Genomic DNA, 20,770 nt, shown 5'->3' with positions numbered 1-20,770 from the left:
AAATTACCAACAGGGAGACTAACTCGTTGGTCGCTTATATTAGCTCCCTATAATATTCAGTGGGAATTTGTGAAAGGAACGGAGAATAAGGTAGCTGACTGTTTATCTAGAGAGAATGAAGAAGTAGCAGAGCAGATGTTAGAAGATCGAGCATTTGAAGTGTACCTCATAAAGATTGAAGACTCAGAACTGAGAAAGAAATTGAAGAGAATAAAAGATTTCCAAATGAATGACGCAGCATGTAAAAATATTATTGAATGTTTAGAACAAGGGAAGGAAGTAGCAAAACGTTTTCACATAATAAAAAATGACATTCTATTTAGCAGAAAGGATGATAAACAGGAAAGTTGGAAATTATGTATTCCTGCATCATTGGAAAAAGATCTGATCCTAGAATATCACAAAATATTAGGACATTCAGGCATAAACAAAATTTATCATGCACTTCGAGAAACGTGTTATTTCAAGCAGATGTATAGAAAAATTTTCGACTTAGTTTCTTCCTGTGACCTGTGTCAGAAAGCGAAACCATCGAATAAAAAGCAAGCTGGACTTATGAAATGCATTCTTCCAGAGAGGAAACTACACCAGGTATTCGCAGATGTATGTGGACCGCTACCAAAGTCGAGATTCGGCAATGAATACATTTTCATCATGCATGATGCATTTACCAAATACACGAAATTGTATGCAGTACGAAGATCCACGGCAAAACAACTTTTGAACAAAGTAAAACAGTATATAGATGAAATAGGGAAACCGGAATTTCTTATCACCGATCATGGAACATACTTTGTCAGTAACACCTGGATAAGTGAGATGACCCGATTGGACATTAAAAATCGTTTGACATCTGTGTACCACCCTCAGAGCAATTTGAGTGAGAGGAGTCTGAAAGATATGGTGACACAACTTCGAATTCTGTGTCATAAAAAGCATTCCAAGTGGTCAGATAATATAATAAAAGTAGAAGAAGTGATGAACAGTACATATCATGAGAGTATTGGGATGACACCAATTGAAGCAATGTTAGGAAGAAAACCAGAACAGCCGCTTGAACAATTAATCGTTTATCCTTTGGATGATAGAGAAATGCTATCAGAAAATCAAAGAACGATTAGAATACGAAGCAGATTGGAAGAAATGGCTGAAAGAAGGAAAAGGAGACATGACAAGGATATAAAATCTCCTATTCAATATAAGGAAGGAGATTTAGTTCTTATTAAGAAGAATATCCACTCAAATAAGGAGGACAAAATAATTTCGAAACTGTGTCTAAAATATGAAGGACCGTATCAAGTTTCAAAGAAGAAGAGCGACAACTGCTACGTAATTAACTCTATGGACGATAAACTAGTTGGTGTGTACAATATAGAGAGAATGAAGGCATATAAAAAGGCGACAGGAGAACGTGTAGACTAGCATTTAGTGAAGCTCACGATAAGGGTGGATTGAGTAGCCCTTAGAAGGAGTAAATCTAAATGCTAATATAGTCTATGAAGAGATTGTAAATAGATAGGGAATTGGAGATGAATGGAGCAGCTGACTAAGTTGACATCATCAGCTTACGAGAGTCACTAGGCTAACGGCCAGTCAGAATTCCACGTAACATGCAGCATCCAATGATCCGGTTGTACAGCGATGGAGAACTACAGTGATCTTCAAACTTCTAGACCGTCCATATGAACTCATGTTGTGGTGTCTGAAGTGTGAGAACATTAATTTCATCACGTAGTTTACTCTTAATAACCATCCTTTTAGTGTTAATATCGCAAAGACTAAACTCATGTTTCATTTAGTATTTGCTCTTGAGAGGGGGGTTTTGAGCCACAAATGGCGACCATGTGCTCTCCTAAAATTTAAAAATTGTAGATATATGTTATTTGTTGCAACACGTGCTCTGAACATATTGTATTTAAGAATATGAACGCTCGAAGAGCTAGAATAATAAAAAGAACCGTTTCTCGAAACTATTGAGAATGCATTTGAATAGCTTACCTAGACAGACGCTGGGTTATTATTCTTTTCAAAGTAGTTTGAGACAAAATCATTCTTTCATAGAAATTTGCTAACAGCATTCCTAACGTCAGTCACAGACACGTTTACAATAGAAACCACATGGCCCACTGTGCTTTGTGTCAACCCTTGTATATATCTATAGCATAAGTTGATGGCAGGTGAATGAAGATTGTGAATAGCGATATAGATATATAGTTAGGAGAGAAGTAAATATAGATATGTGAGTTAGTTCACAATGTAACCACGTGGTTAGCATATGCTACAATTTTACCACGTGGTCAGCATATGAATATTATTGAAGCAATTATTTGATGATCAGTTATTTGAATGGTGATCACATAAAACGATAAACATGATATATGAGTAAATGTATTTATAAATTAGGTCATGAAGTAGATTAGGCTATATGTATAAAGTATTCAACAAATAATGTTGTACAATAAATTATAATTTAATAATTATTATAAGCTAATTAAGTTAGTTGAATCCGAATTCATAGGCTAAGGACAAATTTGTAAATAGAATAAATTAGGTATATTTGATTGAAACAGGTTGACAATGAGTATAAGAAACCTGCTTAATTAATTAAGTAGTAATTAATTGGTATCTTATTAATTTGATTTATTCAACTCAATTGTAATGATGTACTGTATGACATTGTATTTTGTTCATTTCATGTATTTATTATTGAAGTATTTGCCATATTAGATTTATAAGATTGATTACTGTATTAATCAAATCAATGCATTCAATTGTCAGTATCCAAACTTCAGAGTTTAAATATTGATAAAATATATGATATCATTTGTTTTAATAATGAAGGGGAGCCATAGTTTAAAATGATTTAACATAATAAACATTATAGTGAATTCAAATTGATATTTGAATTCAATTTGTAAGCAGAATATTAGCTGATGAGTTTGAGGGTAGGCGGAGCTAGAGGGCGAAGGGTGATGAGGGGTGGAAAATCGTGGTTCTAGTATATAAACAGGCAGACCATGCCTTGCAAGTTAGTGGCATTTGAGTGGCAGTTAGTGGCAGTTGAGTTGCTGTTAGTTGCTGTGAGTCTCTTGGATTTTGGACAGTGTTCAGTGTAGGAGTGAGTTTTTGGTTTCAGACTTCAATTATCCTATAGGGAATTGACTGAGCCAGGTAAAGATTGTATTTAGAATTTTCAATTTTTCTCATTTAAAATCCACACCACCCCACCCTAAAAAGCCCAAATAACTATATCAAATTACATAGCATCAAAGTAAACAGCAAATTTAATTATTTAGCTCTTCTAAATACAAATCTGTAGATACAGTTTTAATTAACTTCTTGAAGCTTACAGTTGAAATTTTCTTCTAAGCACAAATAATAGTTTTTTAAAGCAAGGCTCCCCTAATCATATTCATTCATTAAAATTTATCAATTCTCTTATTTTTGACTATAATCATATTTTTAACTAGAGTTGTTCAATACTTTGATTTTATATCTTATTTTTCAAGTAACCTGATAAAAGTAATAAGAACTGTTTGTTAAATTTTGTTGTTTAAAATTAAACTTGAACTGTTGTACTTTCAAAAACTTAATCATCTTGTATTTATATCTAATCATTACTATATTTTTGATCAATTTTTTATAAATTCATATAAATTTAAAGTTCAATAATAAATTCATAATTAACCTTTGTTTTGCCTTTCACTTCGTACATTCCCTTACACACGACCCTGATCTATCTATCTTTATCTTTTTCTTCAATACTATTATTAGTTCAGTGAGTGAAATATAAGTATCCACACAGTGAGTGAAGTTACAGTAAAGTAATTAATTTTATCAATTCATAGTAATTGATTGGCGCCGGGCAAAATACCGTATAGAGTGAGGGAGTTCGAAACCCACTCTAAACAAAGACCGACAGTGGGAAAGAGTTCAAGTTAAAGCTCGTTATGAATTTATTGGAGTAATAGCGGATGTGATGAATATTATATGTAATAAATTGGAGATTTTCTTCATTATAAATAGATAATTCAAAAATCTTTATTTTCATTCGCTAATCAATATCCATTACTCACATTATTTCCAAGATATAAAGATCAGAGCAAGAAAAGTCAATATACAGATGGAAATGAATACAAATACATGCATTTATGAGTGTAGCCTAGTTGTTTTTCCCACTATTTCTTTTTGTGAAGTTATGTACAATTTACCAATACACCTAGATGCTATGTTTTTTCAATATTTATCCTATTTATCTTTGTGAAGTTATAAACAATTCATCAATGCACCTTATGAAATGAATATATTCTAGCACATTCTATTCTAATTTCCCTTGCAATTTACTCCTTGTAAAAAATTCTACAATTGAGCATCAGATTACTGACTTCTCATTTCTTCAATCTATTTAAAACAACCTCTGACTTGGAGGAATAATATGTGGAGCAAAGTGGGGGTATAGCGGCGGCGATGTTACCGTACTAAAGCGGACAGCGTTCTGTAATCTTCAGTGAGTATTTAAAAGCTCATGATCCTCTATGAACGCACTGCAACGACTGAGTCTGATCGACAACTTGGCAACTGTGCTCCTTTCTATGACAGCAGACAGCGTTCTGTAATCATTATTGATTGATTCTTTATTGATTCTTTATCACAAATGACAATGTATTGCTAGGTCTTGTTCATCATTTAACAGCTCACGATCCTCTCTGGAGCACTGCATCGACTGAGTCTGATCGACAACTTGGCAACTGTGCTCCTTTCTATGACTATTCATCACTGTAATTGGCTCCTTCCATTTCTCTGATCGGCATATCCCTCCAAGTCGTTGGTTGGCACTGCATCGACTGAGTCTGATCGACAACTTGGCAACTGTGCTCCTTTCTATGACTCAAAATTAGTGGATAAATTTAGCAAAATTAGTGGCATCCCGACACATATTCATATATAGTGGGGGCCACATTTTCTAAGATCAGCAAATAATCAACCAATTGTATTAATACTTTGTAAATAATTGTACCTTATATGCTTTTTGTAATCATGACTATAATTTGAATAAACTCCTCTGGTCGTGTTGTACCCTCGACCAGAGACATTATTATTATTATTACTCTATTCATCACTGTAATTGGCTCCTTCCATTTCTCTGATCGGCATATCCCTCCAAGTCGTTGGTTGTTTTTAATGGATTGTTAGTAGGTAGCAATTATTAGGTGAATGTACAGACCTTGACATAGGTGCGTTCAGTGTCGATGAGCTCCAGGATGACCTTGCGCAGTTTTTCGGCGTCAGTGAGCTGCCTGCTTGGAGTGAGCAGAGCCTGTGAGCACTCGCCACGGCTCACCACGCTGCCCGTCGGCGACGACTTACGAGTCTCCTGCGGCGACCGACAGAAACCAGTCACCTACAACAACACAATACAAGCAATTCCATTTTAACTCAATTATTACAATAACATGCATAAATTAGGATGTCATACATAAGTGATAGTATCTCAACTTTCCGTTATTTGCGCTCATTATATAAAACTATCAACACATTTCAAATAATATTCATATATTTCAATTTAAAAGTCGAAATCTAACCTCCCGCACCTTTCATTTTAGATTTAAAACCTAATCGAACAGAACTACATATCAGTATCAGAGTCAGTGACCGGAAACAGTGGAAATATCATTCTCATCAGCTTTAATGGGATTATTCTTACTCAGCTCGGCGACCGTTATTCAAGTACACGGTGTCTCACGAAGAGGTTCACACGTTAAATTTTATATTACGTGCCCATTCATGCACCGAACTTTTTTAAATTTCACACAGTTTACAAAGTAAATTCTAAAAATATAAACATATTCTGAGAAAATTTCAGCTCCCTAACATTCGTAGAAAAAAAATGGCGGCAGTAGTTTTTCCAGGAAGCGAATTGGTAAAATTTTCAATATGCCGCCATTTTGTTCATACGAAAATTAGGGAGCTGAAATTTTCCCAGAATATTTTTAAAACCTACTTTGTAAACTGTGTGAAATTTGAAAACGTTCGGTGCATGAATGGGCACGTTATATAAAATGAAACGTGTAAACCTCTTCGTGTGACACTTTGTATATAGGCTAGTCCTAAAAATCTCATTGAAACTTAACAACTTATGACGATAATATTCTCACTGTACCAGACACGTTCAATAATACTGATAAGTGGAATCTGCCTTTTACTATTAATTGATTCAGTGAACAACTACAAGACTTAGCTTATTTTGGACTATGTGTAACCGTATCTAAATTTGGGAGAGAAATAGCATAAGGTTACCTTATTTTTCCCTCCCTATAATTTTGATGGAGTACTTATTGTATGAATCAATAAAGAGAAGAAAGAAAGAATTCAAGATAAACAATTATTATTCATTGGAATAATTCGAGGAGGACCAGCAGACAAAATCTGTTCCTCCCCGAGTTTTGATTTATATACTAGTAAAGAAAGAAGAATTTTGAGAATATCAAGTGGTGATTGACCTGTTCGGCGGTCTTGAGCAAGTTCTCAATTTCGAAGGAGTTGGCACGCGACGCCTGCTTGCTGGTGGCCTCGGAGGCGGGCGGGGCGGGTGAGCTCTCCGTCTCGGGCGAGTACATGTCCTTGCTCCAGCCGGGTGCCGGCACAATCAGGCCCGAGATCATCTCCTCGGAGATGACGGGTGGTTCGGAGGGTGGCGGCGGACACACGAGGCTTTCAATCTCGATGTCAGTCGACCGGAGGATGCCCGGCGCCAGGTCGGGAGGCTCGGTGCGGGAGGAACGCATCATCATGCATAGAGACAGTTCTTCCTGCAGCACCGACTCCAGGTACATCATGTCCAGGTCACTCACTATCGCACCGTTGATCACCATTATCTCGTCGCCTTTTATGATTCCTGCAACAAATTTACAAGCACGAATTAACTACGTGGTTCCCCCTATCAATAAAACTTTGAGTCGGTAGATGAAGTTTTATGTAGATGAAGTTGACAGACATTTCAGATTTTACATAAAAAAAATACAATTTACAGAGTAAAAATATTATGTACTCATTTTCAATATAAAACAGCAACAAAGAATAAAAACAACCTCATGAATACACTAAGCCAAGTAAATCTTTAGGAAATGGTCTGCATGGGCAAAAAATGCCTGTGCGCATACCAGTTATTCAACGATAGATGACATCATAATATCAAATCATCATATAGAAAATGGCAAAACGTGTCAAAGGAAGTTTCAAACATGAATTAACTAAGATGAGGTTCCCCCTATCAATGAATAAACGGGATTAATAACACTCGAAGTCGGTAAAAGGACTGTGACATGGATAAAGCTATTCAAGGATAGAAAATGGTATATTTTTTGGGTTTGTTCTCAATCATCCATAAACCTTTGGGTCAGGATGAATGAAGCGATGTAAAGGGACCTTTTCAAGTATGAAAGACAACAGGTTAGTTGATTAGTTTTCAACAAATCAATAAAACTGTACCATAAAGTTTTAGTGAATATTGAATGAAAAAGACTAAAACGGAGACTTTAACGGAGACTCTAACACAAAAAGTTTTAGTGAATAGAACGAAGACAACAAATTAAGGTTTGACTTCAATTTTCAATCATCAATAAAACTTTGATGAATCAAGATTAATGTTAATAATTAAACTATCCAAGTAGAAAATACAACACCGCATTCTACTTTGTGGTTTGTTTTCATTGCATTTAACAATTTTTAGTCAAAAAAAAAAACACGAGCCATCCGACAATGAGCACTGAGATCTGAGAACCACATTCAATGGGGCGATGTATTGTATATTATTAAAATAGAGCATTCATTTATTGTATAAAACACTATAATCATAATACAGTTTTGTCATTACAGGAAAAACTAGGCTGAGCATCGATTATTCGGACAACAAATTGATGCATGACCTACATTATGCCTATGCATTGATGTGTTTATTATAAGAAGTGTTCACATAACCTCATTTAGACTAGTCCATTATCAAAATTAGGGAGATAAACAGTTTTGGGTTTATCCTGTTGATTCCCTTACAATCATAAATTTGATGTTGTAATTGTGTAAATGAAATACATGAATGACATTGTAAAGATAACTGATAAACCGGATAATCAATTATTCCAGATAACCAGGACATTGGTAGAGGCATATCCCTATACAATAGAGGAGTGCTGCAACGCATTCTCAGGATCCCGATCCTGAACTTGAAATGTTGCATGCCACTTGAGCCTTGCTCAAAAATGTGTGGCTTTACGCAAATAAATTGTAATAAATGAATAAATAAATAAATTCATCAATTTAACCCTAGCTCTCAAAAGTGTTGCGGTAATTAAAACTTTGCATTTAGACCTACCGTATTTAGTAGTAGGGTGAGTGTTATAAAATAAAATGATAATCATAGATTTTTTCACAATACAAAAGTCAAACTTAGATTGTTAGAAATGAGAGGAACATTGTTATTGAAGGTTTACACTAACCGTTATGCATGGCGACACTCTTGTCCTCGACCCGACTGACGTAGCAGCACAGCTCATCCTGGCGGTCAGCATTCTCAATCAACTCGGCCTCCACCGAAAAGCCCCACATGTGCTCCAGGGTGGTTCGCTGCAGCTCCACTTGGTACAAGATCTTCGCGCACACCTCCACTATTTCATGCGTATGCAACTGAAACATCAAGAAATAATAAGATTCAAGCTTCACAGATGATGAAAAGGAATGAATTGATGTATTTTCTAAGTCTTATTGGGACTCTGAATGAGCTCAGAACTTCCTATTACCTAGAAGATAGGTAGTAGTCCTACTATAGTGAGGTCCACGTTATAATGACAGTATTTGATCAACTTAGGTTTTGCTATCCTTGTCTATCATTTGACAAAGCCGGTGGTACTATCCTTTTCTAAGTCTACAACGATGCCAATTATGTTTTTGACAGTGTAGAAATATAATAATTTAATGCAGAGAATCGGCATCGCTATTCTTCTATCTTTATCCACTGCCATTATAACGCGGACCTCACTATAGCTAGAACTTCACACTACCGGACCTGAGCCTAGAAAAAAATGAATGCTGTAGTTGGTAGACTTTGGGTATAGGAATTTCCACTAAGAGAAAATCACCGAATGTTGTTTGGGAGGGTCTCAATTCGTCTACTGTCCACCGCTCGTAACTTGGCCTCTGGAAGGAATGCAGTCGATCTAGTTTTAGGCATGACATATGGCACTGGAGAGCCAGGTAGCGAGTACACAAACGCTGCGGTCTATTTGCCTTCGCCAAATGTAATTGAGCAATTTCCATCCCACCAAATTTGTAATTTAACCAGCGATCTATAAGTAAAATTACATCCTAACGTTTTTAGTCGTTACATAAAGTAATAATAAGATTCAAGCTTCACAGATGATGAAAAGGAATAAATTGATGTATTTTCTAAGTCTTATTGGACTCTGAATGAGCTCAGAACTTCCTATTACCTAGAAGCTAGGTAGTAGTCCTACTATAGTGAGGTCCACGTTATAATGACAGTATTTCATCAACTTAGGTTTTGCTATCCTTGTCTATCATTTGACAAAGCCGGTGGTACTATCCTTTTCTAAGTCTACAACGATGCCAATTATGTTTTTGACAGTGTAGAAATATAATAATTTAATGCAGAGAATCGGCATCGCTATTCTTCTATCTTTATCCACTGCCATTATAACGCGGACCTCACTATAGCTAGAACTTCATACTACCGGACCTGAGCCTAGAAAAAAATGAATGCTGTAGTTGGTAAACTATGGGTATAGAAATTTCCACTAAGAAAAGATCGCCGAATCTTGTTTGGGAGGGTCTCAATTCGTCTACTGTCCACCGCTCGTAACTTGGCCTCTGGAAGGAATGCAGTCGATCTAGTTTTAGGCATGACATATGGCACTGGAGAGCCAGGTAGCGAGTACACAAACGCTGCGGTCTATTTGCCTTCGCCAAATGTAATTGAGCAATTTCCATCCCACCAAATTTGTAATTTAACCAGCGATCTATAAGTAAAATTACATCCTAACGTTTTTAGTCGTTACATAAAGTAATAGAGTTTAAGATTCAAGTTCAACTTTCAACTCAGAATTCAACTTTGAAACTAAAAAATCATTGTTTTTTCTGAATATCACTTCGCTTAGACTTATTATAAGATGTACTAAAAGGGAAGATTTTATGACAATATAACGGGGGTAGTGGTTACGTTACTCTCTATTGGTTTTCAATATTGTTCATCCAACATAATAATTATATTTTAGTAAAAATAAATTAAAATGTACATCCATGTCGTAACAATTAGAAGTTTCCCCAGTCTGTGACATTGTGAAAATGCTAGTTCTACGGATTCTAAGGCTATTCCACAAAATCAATATAACTATTTTAAAACTAATTTAATAAATCGCTATAACTATTTTAAAACGGCTACTAACTTAATGAAAATATAACACAACATTTCGACGTTTACTCCGGTCAGCTGCGGAAACAAAACTGAAAGCTGAATGGTGAATAGCTTTATGAGTGAGCACGGTTTGTAGTCACACTACCGAGTCGTCAACAACATGGCACTACTCGTTCATTTCCCCCCTACGCCTCAGACCTCAGAAGCCAAGTTACGAGCGATGGACAGTAGTTCCTACTTAAAAATGCCGGTAACCAACCTACTTTTCTACGAGCAGGTCCGTTATATAGGAACTGATGAGCTCAACATGAAAATGTAGGCCTACTTGCAGCCAGGTTGATATTTAGCATAGTTGAATAAGTATTTTTATTCTTTGAAAATCAATTTTCATTCCTTTTAATCAGGTTGAAGAATGATGAAAATTATCCTCCAATTCTTTCGTTAGTGTCAGATAATTCTAATTATGTGTCAATATTTGAATAATAATCAATTGTTTCAACAGCTTTGTCATTGAAAATGGAAGGTCATTATCCTCAAATAACTGAAACTATTAAATACTCACATATGTTTCTATGAGATCTGAACGGTGAGGCACAAAATAGTTGTGATCTTCCATGTCTCGTCGCTTTTTCACTCTCACAAAATGCTCCATCGGATTCAGGTTCTTGCGACTGCAAGCACTGGCTAGGAACTCTTCCACAGACATCGCGTCTCGTAGGTAAACGTTCACAAACTGCAACGAAAAAAAGTAAAAATTATAGATGATGATGAAAGAATCCATCCATTCAAAGGCTAAATGGCGGCAACATGAAATTTGAGAGTGTGGTGCCTTTCAAGTTCATTTCTGGCGTAGAATTCATAAATGAAATCGAAATTCTACTAGAAGTGCTCAGAAAAGTTTTACAGCCGTGATCCCAATCCCAATTACTCCATCGCATGGGGCAATTGGGATCACAATTTCAATCACAATAAAATTTTAACAATTTTCTCTATAGTGAGGTCCACGTTATAATGGCAGTGAAGAAAGATAGGAGAATATCGTTGTCAAGTCTCTCCATTTTGCCACTGACTGTACACAGATGTTACTCAATTCATCCCATTAAATTTATCTAATAATAATTATCATTCCCTTAATAAAATGATCAATTCAATGTCAAATTGATCAAGAAAATATATTTTTTCATAATTTGATTCAAAAATTTGCTTTCATGACTGAGATAAGATTTTTATTTTTATACAAACCTGGAATGGCGGCTAATTTAAAAAGCTGTGATACACCGATATGAATTTCAAAACAACAGAAATTGAGTTATTTGGTAGGTATTCTATTCAGATTTATTTTTAAAATAGTAAAAAAATAGAGATCCTTTTTAAATATAAGCAATTTCAATGGATTAATTCTGAAATAACTTTTCAATATTATTTATACCGGTATGAGTAGGTCTAACTGAAGCATGGATGAAGTCTAGGATGGTTAGTTATCAACTTTTAAAATGTCATTTCAGGTATTTCAATTTGTTTCTCATACGGTAATGTTTAAAAATTATTTCATTGTTTCAAAAATACATTTTAAATCAATTACACGACTTGTGTACTCAAGTATTTTGATAGAATGAAGAAAAAATGGCGGCTGAGAATAAGGTTTGTTCAGTTTTGTACAGTCACTGTCAAAAGTAAATATAAAATATTCTGGCAAATAGACAACATTGCAAAGCAAGAGAGGGATAGTCCTATCTGTTTTGTTGCATGATAGAAAAGGACAGCAACTGTATTGTCAATCGTACACTGCCATTATAATGTGGACCACACTATAGAACTAAGATTTCCGAAGGTCATGTCACAAGAATTGAAAAAGTTCATAGCTCAAAGGTATTCTCAAACGGACTAATAAATGATAACAATATTATTGGAAAAACTCTAACTTTGAATTTTGTGATGCTCGTTATTTTGTTTTTTTTTGTAAAGGTTAATGGCCGGTTTCAAAGTTCGGGATTTAGCTAAGTTCTAGACTTTGAACAGCTGGAGTCAGAAAATTGGCTCTCCGGAACGGGGCCAAGTCGCAGTCCACGTAATTGAATTTCGAAAAAATAGAAAATTGAACACAACATAAAATAGAGAGAGAATAGTGAAAAGTTACAGCTATTTTGAATTATTAACTTACTAATAGTGGGTAGGTTTGTGATTTTGTATTCAATTTTTTCAAATAAGTGCAACATTTCTTAAGTTTTTTATTCATTGCGATAAATTTCCATTTTTTCCATTTTTCAGTATTGCTATAGGCTACTTCGTACTGTTTGCTTTAAGAACTCACAGCTAGCGCACAAGTTTAACTTTGCTGGCTGTGCCAAATCATTCATGTTTTGTAACTATTATGTAAAAATTTGGCGAAATAAACATTCTTATTCTCTTATTCTAATTATGTGATTCATTCAAAGTATTATGGCATCCTTCAAAACTCAAAATCTTCAAATCATTATTCCTGGACCAGAAATCAAGTGACGAAGTAGTGTGTGATATCATAACCTCAAACTTAAACTTAAACAACATTAACTTCTTATCAGAATTTTTGAAAAGAGAAATAGTACAGGCTCAGCCTAGTTTTTCCTTCAATGTCATAATTATATTATGATTAGTATTTTGTACAATAAATAGAAAAAAATTAGTAATGTCAAATGTTTAATTTCGTCAAGGAAAAAGGTTTCCATTATAGAAATAAGACAATGAAGTTCATGATAAAAAGTGCGACTACGCCCCGTTTCGGAAAGCCAATTTTCTGACCCCAGCTGTTCAAAGTCCAAAACTTGGCTAAATCCCGAGCTCGGAAACCGGCCCTTAACCTTTACAAAGAACAAAAAAATGAGCCTTAAAAAATTCAAATTTAGAGTTATTTCAATAATATTGATATCATTTATTAGTCCGTTTGAGAAGAACCTTGAGTTATGAACTTTTCCAATTCTTATGTCATGTATGACTAAGGGCTCGGAAACCAGCCCTCAATGTCGTTTATCGACTGGTTATATTTTTATTGACGTTCCCTATTGCATTGTTATTGCTTTAATGGGATAAAAGTATTCTTATTATCTTTCTTATTCTTATTATCAACTATATTACATCAACTTTGAATGTTTGAATTGATCAATGATATTGATATCTGGGAATCCAGCTATTAGGCCTACCTGATTCTCGGGCACGGACACCTTGACGAGTTTCTCGGCGTCATCGCGACTGGACATCTGCAGCGATCGGCGGGACGACGCCGAGTTGGACCGCGACAGCATGGGTGGCCGCCGCTTGGTGGCTCCACGGCCGGCCAGCAGGTTGTTGAGCAGCGACGGCGAGCGTGCGCAGATGAACGCGTGGAACGACGACACCGTGAACACTCCCAGCTTGTTCAGCGTGTTCTTCGTCGTACGAGACACGTGTGTCAGCAGGCTCTGTGTGAAACGGAACAGCGGATCAGTGTGCAAACAGAGAAGGAATCAGTGTGCAAAACAGGACAATGGATATGTGAGCAAACAGTAAAGGAATGATGAATGAGTCAGTGTGAAAAACATGACAATGAATCAGTGTGCTATCAGTAAAGGAATCAGAGTGCTAACAGTGAATGGAAGGAATCAGTGTGTAAACAGTGAATGAATGAAAAGATAAATAAGTGAATTATTGAATCATCCTGATTGATAAGTGATATAATATCTAGTAGGGTAGCCTATTTAATTGATCCTTTGTTATTCATCAATCAAACGTTTTATTAGGTACCGTAACTATAGTAAAGTTATTTATTGGTAGAGCAAGAACAAAGGATGCCAAGAAAAGATGTAGTACGCTAGAACCAGTCGGCTAACATCTAAACACAAAAATATAAATAGAGTCCAGCTTTCAGAGTTCTTTCAGAGTCCAGAATTCATCGATAGTTAATTAATTGGATTGTTTTATAGATAATGATCAATTAAATAATCTTTGGATTATCTTACATTATAACTATCCCATCATAACTAACCTTTGGATTAGGCAGCTCGCCATTCTGTAAGCTAGCCATGTAACAACGTAGTCGGAACTGCTCGCAATGCAATCTCTCGAGATTCTCCTCCCACTGAACAATTTGATTGTTGATCTGCTGCTTTGTTTCAGGATCTGAGACGACACTCTGCTGTAGATCTGCCATGTGCTTCAGCTTGTGATCCTACAACAAATGAAAAGTAGACACAAAAATGAATCATAACCCTATTTCTGACTCTTAATATGTTATCTAGGTTTGGGAGAGAAATAGTACAAGGAGTATCCTTAGTTTTTCTTTCTCGGTCAGCGCTTTCTTGTAAGAATAATAAATAAGTAGACAAAATTGAGTTATTTTATTGATTACAAATCGTTCCTACAATAAATGGAAAATAGACAAATTTGAGTAAATTGTATAATAAATTGATAACAAATCGTAGACTAATTTGAAGAATAATGACGAGAATTTGACAGAGACTGAGATAATAATTATCCAACAATCATCTATTCTTAACTCAACTAAACTTAAATATATTTGTTTTCAACATTCATAAGGAATATAAACAACAGAATGACGATGACAAGAGATGAGTTAAATGGTTTGGGGAACATTATTGGATTAACGAAAATTACTCCTACTTTATGGATCCAGTTAATTCACTTCATGATGATAATCGATAGGAGTACAAATATCTCGGAAAAAGAGATGTAAAGAATGGAATAGCTTTTGTGTATCACTTTTTTCAGATCAATTTTAAAAATTACAACGGTGTTACATAATTGACGAATAAATTTAAAATTTTGCCTTCATGATCAACTAAAATATAGTACAATTTGATTGTAAGGTATGAGATGCTGTGGTATTTCTCCATAATTGAAAGAATAAGACGTTGACAACATCAACGGTATGTTCCGTTGATGAACCAATCAACGGTATTGACAACATCAACGTCTTATTCTTTAAATTAAAATAGTACATGATGATATCAAGTGACCTGGCTGGCTCAGGACTGGTGTCAGAGTTTTCAGGTCGCACATAATCAATTTCAGGGCCTCTGACATGTCCTAACGATCATCTGTGAACTATATAATATATGTCTCCTTTATAATATATATGTCTCCTCTCTCAGACAGTGCAGGGACTTATCATATTGTTGCTACCTGATTACTGTTTTCTACGAGTAGGTATGATAAAACAAAGTATAGTAAAAGTAAAGTAAATTCTTTGGCTTTTGTTGGTGGGGAGAATATATAATTTAAGCCGTCAATGGGCCTTACGACTGTCATACTTCAGCCGGGACCGACAATTAAACGTGCCCATCCGATAACACGGAAGTGATCTGGTTAAAAAACTTTTGGTATTGATAGGGTTTGAACCCGGGATCTCTATGCTGCTACACAAGCACTCTATCCACTAGACCACGGATCACTCCAAAGTATAGTATACACAAAGTATAGTTTAGCAAGTCTTTTGCTATTGGAGATTTGCAAGGAATCTCTCGGTAATGTAATGGAGTGTGAGGACTTATGAGATTTCTCATAGACTAATCTACCTTCACAACAAGCTCGTGACTCAGGTGAGAATTCACCTCAAAATAATATGGGCACAGTGAGGTTTCTAGTTGGAAAATTGAACAATATTTTTCAAGTTGTTTTCATTGAGAGCAAAGTAAGCTGTAATTTGGAGGAGGGGGCTTTTTACAGCAAGAAATCTCCAAACTCTGATTAGAGTGAATAAAAGTGGAAATAATGAAATGTTAATATTCACCAAAGAGGAAGAGTTTAGGGAAACCTTAATTCATCTCAAAATGATCAACTTAATTGAAGAACAAGCAAGCTAGACTGAGCACGCGTTAACAGATTGAATAGGGAAACTCAGGCAGTGAGACTTTCACTAATGAAAAGACGTGGTTCCTTTCTGTAGGAAAGAGTGAGTTTTCAACAAGACATTGAGATTACTCGAGAAGGCTTCATTAATTCATCGAGTCGAGTCAAGGTGGAAGTGTATTCGTTTCTGTAATGTGCATAAGTTAAGTTTCTCGTGATCATCTGCACGTTCACTGCTCAACGAAAAGTTTTCCACAAAGTTTAAGAGATTCGGCAACTAACAAGAAAACATTAACATTAATTCAGCGTCTCACACCAGAGAGAAGTTTCTGTTTATAAACTCGGTGAATGCAAAAAGTACAAACTCGTCCAATCGGAGGTCCCAATGCAAATATATGGGTACATTGTGAAATAATGAGGCCTCTAGTTAGAAAGTTTTAAAAGCATTTATCAAGTGGGATGATTATAGAACATTTATTTCAATATTTATATTTATTGATCCAGCAATGAATAGTTTAAGGCCCAAATTCGCCAAAAAACGAAAACTAGGTTTAAGCGGCAGTTGGTTCTAAGTCAGATGATTTTGAATTGGTTTTGTAATATGTTTTTTTTCATTTAGAATCAACTGGCGCTCAAACCAAGTTTTCTTTTTGGTGAATTCGGTCCTAAATCGTATATTCAAGAGGAAGTTTACTAGGCTTTCGTTCAATTTATATCTCTTTCTATTCTTGGAAATCCACTAGAAGAATTACATCACTTATAAAAATTTTACTTGTAGTTACTTCAATATTTAGAATTCATATAAAGGTGCGTACAGTTTACGCGCCGCGAACGTGAGCAATTCACTTTTAATCAGCTGGTGCCAAGCTTTTTATATCTATATCTTATACCGTTTTTGTAAAAATACATATATAGTCAACTGATTAAAAGTGAATTGCTCATGTTCGCGGCGCGTATATCTGTACGCACCTTTAGCCCAATGTAATTCAAAATAAACTAAATTTTCAAAATATCAATCAACATTCTGTAATTTGTCCAAGTGTTCGAGTTCTTGGTTTTGCCATTGTTTTATCAAAATTTAGAATCAGTTATTTACTTTTGCAGTGAAAATGGGTGTGATGCTGAACTCAACCCCAGCCTACTTTGAACAATGGTAAAAATCTAGAAACAAGAGTTTTGGGCTAGCGCTTTTTATCTCGTTCCGCTATTCTGATATTGTCATTTAAAATGTACGATTGAATAAATAAGAATATTCCAAATCCAGAATAGATGTTTAATTTGTATAAAAGTTTGAAATTTTTTGTAAAAACATTAATTTACTAGACCCGACTCCACTTAGATTTCTGGGCACCAGACGAGATTTTCGGCTTCAGAATTTTGAACGAGCACATCAGGTTCTCGTCAACGACCATCATTCCTCCCGAATTGTCGAATTCTCCGCAGTAATTTGGAGCCGAAAAGATTGTGACCACCTGTCGTTTGGCGAAGAACTCGTAGCCGTCCTCGACCACTTGGTGGGCGCGACAGATGAGATCAAGGTCGTGGTCCTGGAGGAACTTGTTGACCACCTCGGCTCCAAACGTGTAGGACACGCCCCTCTGGTTCTGCGCCCAACCGACCGTCTCCTTGTCTGGATCGGCCCACAGCAGATCGCAGATCAACCCTTTGTCCGGCACATCAACTGGTCTCTCAATCTCCCTGATTTGATCGAAATTGCGCAGGTCTGGACTGATACCACCATGACAACAAAAGATCTTCTCCTCGATAACTGCAGCCACCGGGAAACAATTGAACACATCTGTAAAGGTCTTCCAAAGTTTGATGCTGTATCGCCTCTTGCAGTCATCATAGAACCCGTAGATTCTATTAATCGAGGCACATTCATGGTTCCCACGCAACATGAAGAAGTTCTCCGGATGTTTAATCTTATACGCCATCATCAAACAAATGGTCTCCAGACTATGCTTGCCACGATCCACATAATCGCCCAGGAACAGGTAGTTAGAGTCTGGGGGATACCCAGCGGAGTCAAACCATCTCAGAAGGTCGTAGTACTGTCCATGAATATCTCCAACCACCTTTAGGGGTGATTCTAGCTCCAGGAGCATTGGTTGAGACAGGTAGATCTCACGAGACTTCAGGCAAAGTGACCGGACTTCATTTTCCGTCAACATAACTGATTTTTGGCTCTTGGCACCCTTCACTTCCAGAAGCCGGGAGATGATGTTGTCAACGTTGAGTTTTTCATCCGCCATCTTAGTTTCTTATGTTCTCAAATTCTACCTCTTGAACTAATCCTCAGATTCTTCAAATTTACACAAAGGGTTCAAGATTGAATAATCAAATAAATTTGATCTGCTTCTTTAAATATTCGATTGATAAGGAAAAATTATCAGTCAACACCTCTTGATCAAATTGGAAAGTTAAGGCCTTTTAAAGATTGAAGAAATGAAGAAATGAAAATTAAAAAACTTGATTTTTCAAACTTGTGTCTCTGAAAAATGCTTTTTTTCAATCAAATAACATTTGTTTCTTGAATTCTGATCAAATGTTGTTAATATTGTATACTCAAAGACTAAATTTCAAACTTACTGCTCTTAGAAAATTTTTGTTGTTTCAACTTACATCAGAGGTTTTCAATCAATGGCTCTTATTCTCATAGGTACTTTTTTCTTTTTAAAAAATAGTTGTATTATTGTTGTGGGCACAAGAGATATTTTTTATCGGTAAACCGAATCTAGTTTTAAAATATATTATGGCTTACAAAACAATTGACGATTCTTCCTCTCGTTGATCACATGATTGAGTATCTTGCATAACCCAATATAAATCCCAAACTTTTCACAAATAATTATGTTTTGTCTTTTGTTCACTAAACGATGAAATTGTTTGTCTTTTCAATTTGATATTTAATACATGATAGTGATGTGTAAAAAACTGCGAATTTAGTAAAAAATGCTTCAGAATTGATGAATCTCCACTACGAACTTTCTTGTTACCAAAAACAGTTATGATAGAAACGTTTTTAAAATCTTTCAACACAGCTGTTAAAATAAATAAATACGATCAACTTCTGGTTAGTGCCACACAGCAGTAAACTGCCCTGGATTTGTGCAGTAAATATCAGCGGTAGTTTGCTGCTCATGTGGCTTCTTTCAACTTACGCGTTACTAATAATAATTTATTTCATGAAAATCTTTAGATTTAAAGAAAAAATTATGTTTCCACTTACTAGATTGTAGAAGTTTTAATCTATGTGAATCATTTAGTTTATTTGCATTGGAAGAAAACATCTACTATCTCAAACTCCGCCAGTCATATTTATACATTTCCATGAAGTTTCATGATTTTCACATGAACTATTTAATTAGTAAACCGTGAGTTAAAACAGCTTCAAGTAATTGATATTATTCATCCATTTCAACAGCTGCATCGGAAGATTAATCCGTTCTTTTAAGCTGTTACTGATAACAAAGAAAAATTTGAATTATCTATATATATAATTTTTAAAAATATATAATCAATAAGTGGGGATAATATCGACTAGTAGTTCTGTGAACAGTAGACCTCACGCAGTATTCCCATCCACAAGTACCTGATTGAAACTATGGACCTAATGGAAATACAGCAATAGACTGGCTTCTCCACACATCTGTTGAATCACATGTCAGCTGATTTATGATGAATAATAATTCTATAGTCTGATTTTTAATCTAATATTGGCGTATGAAGGAGGCTCCTTTTACTTTCCTTGCCCTATTACCATAGGTAAGGAAAGTATTGCTTTCCGAAAAAAATTAAGGTACCCCAATTTCTAAATTCCTATACGTTTCAAGGTCCCCTGAGTCCAAAAAAGTGGTTTTTGGGTATTGGTCTGTATGTGTGTGTGTGTGTGTGTGTGTGTGTGTGTGTGTGTGTGTGTGTGTGTGTGTGTGTGTGTGTGTTTGTGTGTGTGTATGAGTGTATGTGCGTCTGTGTACACGATATCTCATCTCCCAATTAACGGAATGACTTGGAACTTAAGGTCATTTCACTATAAGGATCACGAACAATTTCGACACGAACAATTTCGATCAAATGCAATTCAAGATGGCGGCTAAAATGGCGAAAATGTTGTCAAAAACAGGGTTTTTCGTGATTTTCTCGGAAACGGCTCCAACGATTTTGATCAAATTCATACTTAAAATAGTCATCGATAAGCTCTATCAACTGCCACAAGTCCCATATCTGTAAAAATTTCTGGAGCTCCGCCCCATCAATGCAGATAGATTCCCAATTATCAGGCTTCAGATACAATTGAAACAAAAGAAATTTAGTGGAGTAGAATGAGCATGAAAATCTCTTCAATTAATGTTCAGTAACATGTTCACCTAAAATTGAAAATAAGCTTTAAATTCGAGAAAATGTGATTATTCAATTGCAAATTATTGTTGATTCTATTAAATCATTCACTATGAAGAGATAGCAGACCTCATGTGTGTCTCCAGCGTTATTGCCCTGTCACCAGCTGGCTCAAATCTTTGAATA

General features: G+C 35.6%; 2 protein-coding genes across 2 annotated transcripts in view; both read right to left on the bottom strand.

The window, feature by feature from the left end:
- LOC111051144 overlaps nt 1-20,770 on the bottom strand; it is a 502,268-nt gene that overhangs the window by 31,253 nt on the left and 450,245 nt on the right. The window contains exons 18-23 of the mRNA XM_039438199.1: nt 14,421-14,603; nt 13,600-13,857; nt 10,986-11,156; nt 8,493-8,679; nt 6,501-6,895; nt 5,225-5,401 (exon numbers count right to left, since the gene is read on the bottom strand). Of these exons, the coding sequence (XP_039294133.1) occupies nt 5,225-5,401; nt 6,501-6,895; nt 8,493-8,679; nt 10,986-11,156; nt 13,600-13,857; nt 14,421-14,603 (1,371 nt within the window). The remainder of the gene's footprint in view (nt 1-5,224; nt 5,402-6,500; nt 6,896-8,492; nt 8,680-10,985; nt 11,157-13,599; nt 13,858-14,420; nt 14,604-20,770) is intronic.
- On the bottom strand, nt 17,503-19,338 carry LOC111055048 (serine/threonine-protein phosphatase alpha-3 isoform-like). Its single transcript, XM_022342213.2, has one exon. It carries the CDS (start codon nt 18,496-18,498, stop codon nt 17,563-17,565), a length of 936 nt encoding a protein of 311 aa, XP_022197905.1. The 5' UTR covers nt 18,499-19,338; the 3' UTR covers nt 17,503-17,562.

Source organism: Nilaparvata lugens, chromosome 11 (genome assembly GCF_014356525.2).
Source record: "Nilaparvata lugens isolate BPH chromosome 11, ASM1435652v1, whole genome shotgun sequence".
In the NCBI taxonomy this organism is placed as follows: Eukaryota; Metazoa; Arthropoda; class Insecta; order Hemiptera; family Delphacidae; genus Nilaparvata; species Nilaparvata lugens.
Note: the sequence above shows the minus strand (reverse complement) of the source record. Positions and strands in the feature narration are given on the sequence as shown.